The sequence below is a fragment of the Populus nigra genome, chromosome 19 (assembly GCF_951802175.1).
Source record: "Populus nigra chromosome 19, ddPopNigr1.1, whole genome shotgun sequence".
Lineage (NCBI taxonomy): Eukaryota > Viridiplantae > Streptophyta > Magnoliopsida > Malpighiales > Salicaceae > Populus > Populus nigra.
In genome coordinates this window covers 10,972,566-10,984,191 of record NC_084870.1, presented here as the reverse complement: position 1 = coordinate 10,984,191, position 11,626 = coordinate 10,972,566, and the positions used below count along the sequence as shown (strand labels likewise).

Below are 11,626 nucleotides of genomic sequence, written 5' to 3'. Positions count from 1 at the left end.
TTTTTTGGGTTTTTATATTTTAAAATTGCTTCATAATAACTTCATTTTTAATTTCATTAAAGATATTCTTTCTCAATATATACAATTATACTTTCATTCATCTATTTCTAAATCTTTCAGGAACTAGTGAAATTATTAGCAACAATTCTTTGTTGATTTGTTGTTTTATACAAGTAGGTTAAATATAAATATTAATATATTTTTTTAATTTTTTTTATACAATTAAACTTTCATTCATCTATTTCTAAATCTTCCATGAACTAGTTAAATTATTGGCAACAATTCTTTATTGACTTATTATTTTATACAAGTGGGTTAAATATATATATATATATATATATATATATATATATATATTATTGTGTTCCTAATTTTTTGAATTGTTCAGTACTTCATTTTTAATTACTAACAAGTTAATCACTATTATTTTTCATATAAAATTCATAACAAAATACATATTAATTCATCAAAACTCATTTCAATTTATATTCATATGCATATAATATTATCCATACACATATTAATTTAACAAATCCATAAATTATCATAAACTCTAACATTTGTAATAACTAATTATCAAGGAATAAAACTAAAATTAGATAATGGAATAAATAGAAAAAAAGAAGGAAACTCACCTAAAACATAAAGCATAAATGGTTACCTACTTAACTAATTAATTAATAGTTTAAGACTTGAAAAGAAATTTTATAGAAGGAATAGAAGCAGGAACAATAATTCAAAAAAAAAACTTGAATCAATTAGTAGTTAATAAAGAAAATTAAACTTTTTAAGTTATTATATTAAAATTCTAATATAAAAAATATATTGAAAAAAAAAATTAAAGGGGCAATTGCCCCCCTTAATCCCCATTGTGACTCCACCACTGCTAGTAGTAAGAGGTTGAAAACTTTGTTTTTATATGGTTTTAGTTTGAGTCGTGTGGATAGTTATTGAAAGTTTATTTTGTTGTTAATTTTAGAACATGTAAAAATTACTTGATATATATGCAAGCTAATATGAAAACAATGTAAATTAAAAAAAAAACCATCATCTTAAATTCGTCCTCTCTAAACTGCTATCAAGCATAAAAATCATAGTAAAAAAAACCTTCTTGAAACCTAAGTTAAAAGACCCTTCAAAAATAAAAAACTACTCTATAGATGTAGAAATTAGTCATCATGTCCTTGCCTTTAACGGGGAAGTAAGAAAGGGAGAGGACCACCTTATAGAAAGACAACAAGAGAAAAAGGAAGGATTTATCCTTAGTTAAAGAGATTTTTTTCTCTCCTCGTTCATTTCGTTTGAAGATAATAGTGTTTTAGGATCGTGGTAGAAAGCCTTTTTTTTATATATATAGTAATCTAGATGGTAGAAAGTCTTTCACAATGATTAATTTCCCCTCATCCTCCTTTCCATTCTCAAAGTATGGATTTCGTAGTCTATAATTTTTTTTCCACTCTGAATTCTTTTTTTTTTAAGTTTAACATGGGTATCCGGGCCAGCTTGCACATACCTCGATTAATTCCATGAATCCTAAAGTTAATGATCATGTAAATCTCCAGCAGCTATCATATGAGTAACCACAGGACTCGAATTTGAGATCACAGTCAGTTTGCGCGTACCTCGACTAATTCCACGGGTCCTGAAATTAACGGTCATGTAAGCCTCCAGTGGCCATCATATAAGTAATTACAGGACTCGAATCTGAAACTACAGAGAAAACAAACATCTTGATCCCAAGCTCTTACCACTATGACGCAGGTTTCACTCAAATTATTTCTTCACCGTGTCCGTGTCCATCATTGGTGTAAAAGATGGAACATTAGCTATTTTTTAATTTAGTGTCAGCAATTTTCATGTCCGCTTTCGAAGATCGGTCAAGGTTTTTCCTTGTCTCGTATTATATAAGGGATTTTTCTCATTTAATCCAAAATGTTAATCAAGGAAATAAACCTATTTACCAGTGTAAGAAAGTGTTTTTGAAAAAAAAATAGTTGAAGTTAATATTATTTTTTTATATTTTTAAATTATTTTTATATGTTAATATTAAAAATAATTTTAAAAAAATAAAAAAAATATTATTTTAATATATTTTAAATAAAAAATACTTTAAAAAATAATTATTCTGAATTGATCTTGTCAGACATCTGGCCACCAAATCTAATAGGCCGTATAGCTAGGTAATTTGGTTCCCAATACGACTACCTACTGTCCTTTGCTTTACCATTGCCTTTGAATCATCCCAGCCTGGGCTGAAGCTTACTGGTAAATACTCATCAGAGTCACGTTCAAAAATTGATTTCTCAAAATGCCTCTCTAGCTGCCCCTTGCCCTGAGATCACATTTTTAAATCAAACCCCAGAAATTTATATAAGATTCAAGAAAATACTAATGACTAAGGATCACCATACCTGGAGCCTAGCACAGGCCTTGTCTTGTTGGACTGGGAAACATTCCCTGCATGATAGCTTGTGGAAAGGGAAAACTTCCAAGCAGCTCTTGCCTGTGTGAAGTTAACAAATGCATAGCCTTTGTTTTATTTTGTGTAGAACTCACAATTTTGGCTTTTGTGAATAAACATGGATATGAGTGATTTTCAGGACAAAAGTAACTAAAAATGCAATATCAAATTCATATATGAAACGTACTCAAAGTCAAAAGGCAGATACAGGAAATCAAAAGCTGATTCGATTATCTCCTTGTTGGAGTCAGAATTTTGAAGCTCTGCCTTTTCATTCTCCAACAGGCAATGACTGTCGAGAAATTCCATTAGCATTTCACAGCAGCAATAAAGCAAGTGCAACAAGTGAAAGTATTAGAAGCAATGTCGGAGAGATGATGAGAAACTAGAAAAACCATTCCAGAAAAAATAAAAAGAGACAACTTCTGGACTAATTTTGATCGGGATTAGTACCGATACAATACTGCTTGACCAAACTATCAGTTTGTAGCTAATGAAGAACCCACTACACAGACACAAGGAGAGAGAGAGAGAGAGAGAGAAGAATATGAAGAAACAGTTACTTGTATCTATTCCTGATCATAACTGTGGTAACTTGGCCATCAGGTAGCACAGGGAACACAGGATGCTTCTGCCTAGAATTAGCACCCTCACTAGACCTCACATTTCTTCTGGTGTGAGGATACTACCTCTCACAATTTCTATCACTTCCAGAGCAAACGGCTAGCGGAAGTTTGTAGCTATATATCCTTTGTTTTTATGAGATTTTTTCTTTACCATGTTTGCTCATCTTGCATGCCATCTTTCATTAACAATATGATCTCTTTGTTACTCACCATTGTTTTTAAGAGGTTTTTTTCTGTGGTTCATATACTTTCTTTCTTTCTTTTTCCTTTAGGACGATTTTTTTTTTTTTATCTTGCATGTGCTTGTATGGAATTTCTTTAACATCCTTGCACATTTAAAAAAAATTGGTCGACTCAAACACAAACGTTTTGAGAGAAGGCCATGGTCAGTATAGATGCCAGTTGAATTACAAATTTATGGACGCATTTTCTTACTTTCGTCGGTCATCATGTACCGGCTAGCACACGGGTTATTAGGCCTCCCTGCTCCAACAAAACTTAATGGGTATACATGTTTTTTTTTTCATGGTAAAAGCGCATGGGAAACGTCCTTCATCTACTTATTTTCTTTTCTGAGTCTTCTCTGCTGAAATTTCGTCCCTTCGCACATATTTTGCGACGATTTCTCGATCCACCATGTGGTTTTAGTTTAGAAAAAATTTAAGGGGCAGATATGCCCTTGATCTTTTTTACAGGTAATAAAATGGAAACTCATTAGATGACACGTATTTATACCGGTCCGGATTCATGTTGCTGAACAACTTTCTTAGATTTTTTCTTACAAAAAGTGGCTTTGGATCTTCTCTGTCATCTTCCAAGCCACTAAGCAACCATCCACTTGCCAGTTGAACGTTTTCTTGCTGGTTTCTACGTCTCTCAGCAACTATCGTGTTGAGCACCCTTCAATGCCAATAATGCAGCTCCATAGGCAGCCTCTGTTTGCTTTGCCCGACTCACGGGCAAGCCAAGTACTCGCTCTCGTATCTTGGTCCATTTTTCGTTTTTTGCACCACCTCCAGCTGTAAAAACTTCCTCAACTTGGGTTGCTCCTAGATCCTTTAACAAGTTATATGCCGTCGCCTGAAAATCATACAAGGTCTCCGTGTCAACTTACCATTTCTGTTGTCTATACTCTATGGTGTATGAGAGTTTGAACATGGGTGGACCGACTGAGAATCCTTACCTCTATATGTGCAATAGATTCCAAAATACCATGCAAGTACTCAACATCACTTTCCGGTCGTGGATGTAACCTGTGCAGGAAGAAAAATAATTGGTCGAACTATGGAACCATGGGAGACATCCTAACTTGCCAAAAATACTGTTTCCTTTGCTGTGCTGGACATTAATGTACCTAACTTGTGACTCTAAAAGGTGCTCAAACTAGAATTCGGAACACAGACAAGAAGTGAGATGTCTATTCCAAGTTTTTATATTCATTTCTTCAACCTGATCTTACTTCCAGTTTTGAATTGAAGCACTTCATGTCTGATAAAGTGCAAGACATCAGACTGCCTAAGAAAATCTCCATTTTCTAGATGGCAGGTGATTGGGCTCCACGTTTATTTTTCTTATGATATATTTTCAAGCACTTCCTAAGTGTAACTGATTCTGAGTATACACTATCACAATTCATGCCACAATCACCAGCTTCTAGGCAGTCATGAAATTCATCTATAAGTACCTTATTCTTTGGGAATTTTGGTTGATTTTTTTTTTTTTTTTTTTGGGGGGGGGGGGGTAACAACACATTGTTCAGTGCCTTGATAAGCAAAATAGTAAGATGCTCTGCAAATGTGCAGCAGGGGAATATGGCTTTTGATTGAATAAAGTTTACAAGGGTTAGGCACTTCTGGGTTCCAACAACAAATGCAACAAGAATTGAATACCTGGGAACCAGATTTGGATCTGCCACAGGAAATCTCTCACCAACTGCTTTTAAAGGGTAGTAGTCTAGAGGAGAAGCTTCCATTGGATTTATCTGTTCACTCAATTTCTGCAGTTGCTCATCAGTGAAAAACTGCTTAAGAACAGCTCCACCAGTGTTTGAAGCGCCTCCAACCAGCCATTTATCATCAAGGCGATGACTATAAACTCCAAATCGTGCATCATCAATCCTCGTAGTGCTCAGTAACTTAATAGCAAGAGTTGAGCCCAAAGAAGTGACCTGATTTCAAGTGTAAAGGTCAGAATACAATTGGTTCACTAGATTAAAGGGTTGAGTTCTAAATTTTCTTACAGCTTTTCCAGGTTGTGTTGCACGTGCTGCAAGGAAAGCGGCTATACTATCTGTTGTTCCTGCACATACAATACAATCCTCTTGAAAACCTGCAAAGATGCATTTTATAAGTCCGAAATGCAGTTCTGAAAATTTTCCAAATTGAAGAAGCTTTAAGGTGTAGAGGCAGGACAAGAGAAATTGCTGAAGAAAAAACTTACAATCAACAAACATAAAGCTCAAATAGACTATGACTCTGTTTTAACCAATTTAAGGTAATAAAACAATTTGTTCAATAAAGTAATCTTCCATTTATTTGGTCATTGTAATCGTCACTTGATCCAAAATCAATAGTTTATGAGCAATAGGGATGTCATTCGCGTATGATCTGTAAATCTAAAATTCTAATTAACTATATGTTTTAATGGTTATTTAAACATGAAATTTTATTTCAGTTCAAATATAAGTATAGCACCTTTTCATCAATCCTCTGTTAAAAAAAATGAAGGAAAAGACTCCGAATATTGTTGGTCTGTTTTACGCCCGGCAGTCTCAAGGAGCACACCAACACAGATTTAAGTTCCAAAGGATTAGTGGAAGGCCAAATTAATAAGGATTCAACATGCACTCCATGGAATTCGAGGCTTAAAGCATGACTTGAGAAATATGCTGGATGTTCAAAGTAAGGAGGAACAGAGAAAATAACTAAACTGCTCAAGTATTGGCAACTTTTCATGTAGCATTACGATAAAAATTATAGAAAGAACCGCTTGAGTATTTCAAATTAATGTCACACAACAGAAAGTGTCTACCAAATTTGTCAATTCCTAGAGTATAACTTCATAACTTGGCTAAAGTGTTCATTGACAGTAACTGATCTAAGCAGTGTGATAGAAAATAACAGGACTTCACTCTGTTTATCCTTTAATTATTAAGCTATCTAACAATGGAACATACCAAATTGTGTTCTAATATCCTCTTTTAAATTCCCAATTGAAGTTCCCGGAGCTATAACAGAAGGTAGAAGTTGAGAGTATGGCTGAGAATGCAGCCATGGTGGATAAGAATCCGATGCAGGATCATAACCAACCTGCAAGACATGAATCACTCGTTATATGATTCCTCCAACACAGACAATTATGGAAACATGAAAAGAAAATCCTAGAGGAAAGAGTTAATGACCAATACCTTCAGGGCATTATTGTAATCAGACACTCCGAGTTTTCCATGAAGCAGCCACAACAGCCAATCTGCTTGGTGCAATAACAATGCTGATTTTTTATTTGACTCCTCTATGTTCCACCATGAAACAAGCTTGCACAATGTAGATGATCCAGAGCAAACAGTATGGTTTGCAGGAGCAACAGATTTTACCGTTGGCAAAGCATCAGGGCAACTCTCATTGTAAAGGAATGGTCTCCATAATGGTTCTCCTGTATTTCTGCAGGAAAAAAAAAATCAAGAAGCTTGATCTGGAAGTAAAACAATGGTAGGATAGCCACAAAATTGCTGAGACATCCACCTGTCTACAATGAGTGTGGTCGCAGAAGTTCCATCTATTGAAATAGAAGCAACAAGTGGGCGGAGATGAGCTGGAACATCCTCTAGCAGTGAGAAAAGTGCTGCCCTCCATGACCGCACCCAGTCCATTTTTTCTTCACTCTTCCTAGACAAAAGTAATAAGATTCTCAGTTAATTTGGGCAATTAAATTTCACAGGAATTACACCAGTAAGCATTATAAGTTTTTCTTCCAAATTCAGTAGTATCTCTCGAGAAACTGAGAAAGCATCACGAACAAAAAGAGTAGCAACATTGATTTTAAGACAAAGAAAAAACTCTAGTGGACAAGGAGTTGTGCCAGTTTTCGTAAGTTAGAATTGAGCACAATTTCCAGAAGAATATCCCAAGTAAGCGCATCATCACCAAAATCCTAGAACCAGTATATATCCATAGTAGGTTGAATTCAACTCGAACTAATACCAGGTTGAATTAACAATTATACACTGAAATGTTCCACTGTCATTTAAAATTTAAAGGCAAAAAATGACGTGAAACGTCTAATAGCAGATATGATTATGATCAATTCGACAGTTCTAAGCCCAAGCAGAAGTTTGGATGAGTTAAACTGAAAAAAACAGGCATAACTTTTGATATGATCATCGTCAGAGAAATTTAACTATCACTTTCGACAGGCCCTGTTCCCAATGGGGTTGATCGGATAGAGCCAGTCCAGGTTGGGATCATTCTCGAATTAGTCCCGAAAGTTGTTGTTTCGGAATTTTCTTCATTTTCCTAGTTATTTTCATATTCCTTTCTTGATTGGATATCAAAATTTTATTTGATTTGGGTTTTATTAATTAAATCGGTTTAGCTACTATTCATTTTTCAAAACAGTTAAGAATCATTGATATTTTGGAGTTTATCAGATCAGATTTCTCTATAATTAGATATAAGTTTAGGATTTGTGAACGTGGTGCTTCCTTTTTCCTTTTTGCTATATGTTGCGTCAAGAACTGCCTAAAAAATTGAATGCATCAATTTTTCCATAATTGTTGCAGGTGTGTGTATAATTTTCAAAGATGCCCAATTTGACAGTAGTAATAAATGAATAATCTTACCATAAAAACTGGATATTCTCTCTTTCCTTCGGAGTGAATTATCCCTTGCTTGTCGATAAGAGCATATCTAGCTCCAGAAGTTCCAAAATCCATACCTAGATAAAGCCTTTCTCCAACTAGAATGCCACTTTCTTTATTGCTTGCAAGAGCCATTATCGGTCTTGGTTTGCCTACAGTTGTATACAGCTGATCTTTTCTCGGTACCAATAACTTTCTTGAACTACAATGCCCTGAAATTTAATGATGATGATAAAAAAAAAAATCATCAGTCAAGTTCATTGGGTAAGCATGAGTCATGGTAAAAGAAAGACATGTAAAGATTACAAAATGTAAGAGCATGAAACTGGTTCAGTTTAGGAGAGAGACAGGGAGAGAGGAGTACCATGTTGTTGAGACTGTGAGAAGGGGGAGAGGAAGGAGAGTGTTGGGTGGTGAACCAAGGCAGTCATGGTGGTGCCTTCGTGTTGGATAAGGTGAAGAATCTTGTGTTAAAAGACCACGCTAGCTTCTGCCTTTTAAAACGTTTCGTTTACGTTAAAGACGACATGTCGTGTGTTAACTATTAACAGAAACAACGAGCAGTGACGGAGATCAAGATACATATTATCAAAATATATATATATATATATATATATATATATATATATATATATATATATATATATATATATATATATTAAAAGAGAAAGAGAGCATCCACCATCAAACTATTGGCCTTTTTTCACACCACTAGATTATTGGCCATTGCTGTGTCGGGGTTTAAATCAAATATATATATAAGTGTTATTATTATGTTTTTTTAGTAAGAAAAATAATTCTAAACTAAAAATACAATGTATATTAAATAATATCTTTTAAAAATATTAATACAGTAATATATTAGAGAAATTTTTTTCAAATATTAAGATAATAGTATATTGAATTGATCTAGTTTAACTTGTCAAATCTACAGTCAGAGTTATAAAAGTATTATAACTTTGTAGAAAGTAAATCAAAATAAATTATGAATATTAATTTATAATAAACTCAATGTTGAATGATGAAATTGAAATTGAAAATCAAATATTAAATTTTTTTTAAAATTACTTTAGTCAACTCGGGTTAACTTGTCAAACTCCGAATCCAAGTCATGAGATTAAGAAAACCCTGTAGAAAGCTAATAAAAAAAATACAAAACTTAATTCTAATCATCTCAATGTTAAATAATAAAATAATTGAAAAAATAACCACAAGAAAGCCCAAGTCACATCGGGCTAACTTATTAATCCCGCAAATCGAGTCATAAAATCGAGGTAACTTTATAAAAAATAATTAAATTAAATTACAAAGCTCCATTTACAGCATATCCAATGTTAAAATGTTGGGATTGAGAAAAAAATAAATCTAACAGAAAAGGATAGCTTCATGAAAATTTAATTACAAAACTCAATTCACAAACAACATAATATTTAAATATAAAATTGAAAATAAAAAATAAAAATAAGATTAAGTTGTTGGAGGATGAAATTAAAAAAAAAAATTGAAAAAAATAAAGAAAATAAATCAAGTCAACATATATCAACTTGCTAAATTCACAACCCGTTCATGAGATTATAATAGTCTAACAGAAAGCAAATTAAAAAAGATACGAAGCCCAATTAAAAGGAATAACAAAAAAAGAACAAAGCCAACCAGTCAAACCTGCAATTGGAGCATAAAATTAGGATAATTTCATGAAAAGTAAATAAATAAAAATATGAATCCCAATTTTCAACCAACCCAACATTAATGGTTTGTTTAGGATTGTGGTAGCAATTGTGGTTTAAAGTGTTTTTCGCTTAGAAATGCATCAAAATGATGTTTTTTTATTTTTAAAAAATCATTTTCGAGATCAACACATCAAAACGATTAGAAAAAATAAAAAAATAATTTAAAAATAAAATAAAATTAAAATTTAAGGGAAATGGCGTTCCTAAATAGACTCTAAACTATGAAATAAAAAAAAATCAACTAACTACTTGAAAAAAACAACATGAGTTAACTGGATTAACTTATTAAACTTGAAATACAGGATATAAGATCAAGATAAATTCATAAAAAAATCTAAAGAACTATAAAGTTCACTTGTAACGGATCTAATGTTGAAATAAAAAAAAAATTTATAAAACTAATATATAATTTAATAAAAATATATTAAGCGTGATTTCTAAAATAATCTAACACTAAATAATAAAATAAAATATTATTTCAATAATATATCTGAATGTAATTTAATCACATCCCATTAATGTTTTGTTAATATTAATGTTAACGTTAACGTTAATAACGGGGCCTTAATCTATTGAAATGCTTGGTTTTTGAATAAGCAAACGACACTCATTTCATTTGCTTATAAAGTTCGCAAAAAGCTTTCGAACCATCTCTGCATGCAAAAGATGAGTGGGCTCTCGAGGTTGCGAGTCCATTGAGATAAGGCTCGTAACATTATAATTCAGTCTCGTTGGACGTTGGGAACGGAGGATAACTTCGACCTTTGAGGCCTGACTTAGATTTGAACCTTGCGGCTAAGTGAAATTGTTTTTTAAATTATGATGATGTTAAAGATATTTAAAAATATTTTTTTATGTATTTTTAATTATTTTTAAAAAAAAACATGCACTGTAGTAACAAACACATACTAAAATCTAATGTCTCCTGAGCTTTGTAACGGAATAATTGCTCTTCCAACCCGTAGTCAAGTCCCAATTGTATATGTTTTTCCAGAGTTCATATTTGACAATTCCAAATAAACCCCGAATCCTATTGCGCTATCCTCCCGAGTTTTGACCCTCGAGAACCTCTTTTTTCGCAATTGTTTTAAATTGATATCGAAACTCTTTTAAAACAGGCAAGGGTTGAACGACCGATTCCGACGAAAAATCCCAGGGCCGTAAAACCCACAATTTTGTGGGCCGTCATTTACGAGGAACCAAAATCTCAATAAACCATTTAGCTTGTGGATCTCGCTAAGCAAGATTACGTCAAAAAAATGTGGTCCGAGTTAGTAAGATTGCTTTCCACTCAAATAAACTTTTCTTTCTTTTCTCGTGGAAATCCCCACCAAATCTCGATTCCAGACCACCTAATCAGGAGGAACGTGGAGCTGGACAGCTCGACCAAGCTCAAGCTACATCGCGATTTCCATAAATAAATCGGTGAAGCTAAAAGACACGAGAAGTATAATTGCCACCTCCACTTTCGGTTGAATGGTCAGGTGGGTTTTGCACGGTTGTAAAGCAGAAAAGGAAAGTGAGATCAGACAAACCATAAACAGACACCCGAGTTCATTAAACCTCGCCAAATTCTAGATGGGCTTCGGCAACGTTCAATTGGGAATACATGGGTTAAGAGTTAGAGCTGGAATTTTTGCCTCTTGCCCCACATGTCAAATTATAGGTACCCTGGGAGCACGTGAGCCACTTGTGTGGCACAAACAAAGTGGAGACGATAGACAGCTCAGTAGCTCCATCTCACAGTCACAACTCGGACACCACACGATAAAAAGAATTCCCCAATCATGCACTCTTTCACGAGCTAGCTACTAGCTTAGGACCACATTAAAGTTTGCATGTGCTAATCAAGCCTCGGAAAAATATGCCAATTGCTAACGCGGGGCATCTGTCTTTACTAGTACTCTTTTCCGAAAATAATATCTCTGCACAGCAGTAGAAGGGTGCGTAAAGG

The 11,626-nt window shown here is 33.6% G+C and overlaps 1 protein-coding gene across 3 annotated transcripts; it reads right to left on the bottom strand.

The window, feature by feature from the left end:
* Positions 1-3,698: 3,698 nt before the first annotated feature.
* On the bottom strand, positions 3,699-8,465 carry LOC133679406 (D-ribulose kinase). Of its 3 annotated transcripts, none has more exons than XM_062101994.1 (9): positions 8,307-8,465; positions 7,925-8,154; positions 6,828-6,967; positions 6,494-6,746; positions 6,263-6,395; positions 5,327-5,415; positions 4,977-5,254; positions 4,271-4,340; positions 3,699-4,167 (listed from the first exon to the last, which is right to left on the bottom strand). In XM_062101994.1, exons 1-9 carry the CDS (start codon positions 8,371-8,373, stop codon positions 3,964-3,966), a joined length of 1,464 nt encoding a protein of 487 aa, XP_061957978.1. In that variant the 5' UTR covers positions 8,374-8,465; the 3' UTR covers positions 3,699-3,963. The 3 variants fall into 3 exon arrangements, with proteins under 3 accessions (XP_061957978.1, XP_061957979.1, XP_061957980.1); XM_062101995.1 differs by having other exon boundaries at positions 5,327-5,385; XM_062101996.1 differs by lacking the exon at positions 8,307-8,465 and having other exon boundaries at positions 6,828-6,971; positions 7,925-8,064.
* Between the last annotated feature and the right edge of the window lie 3,161 nt (positions 8,466-11,626).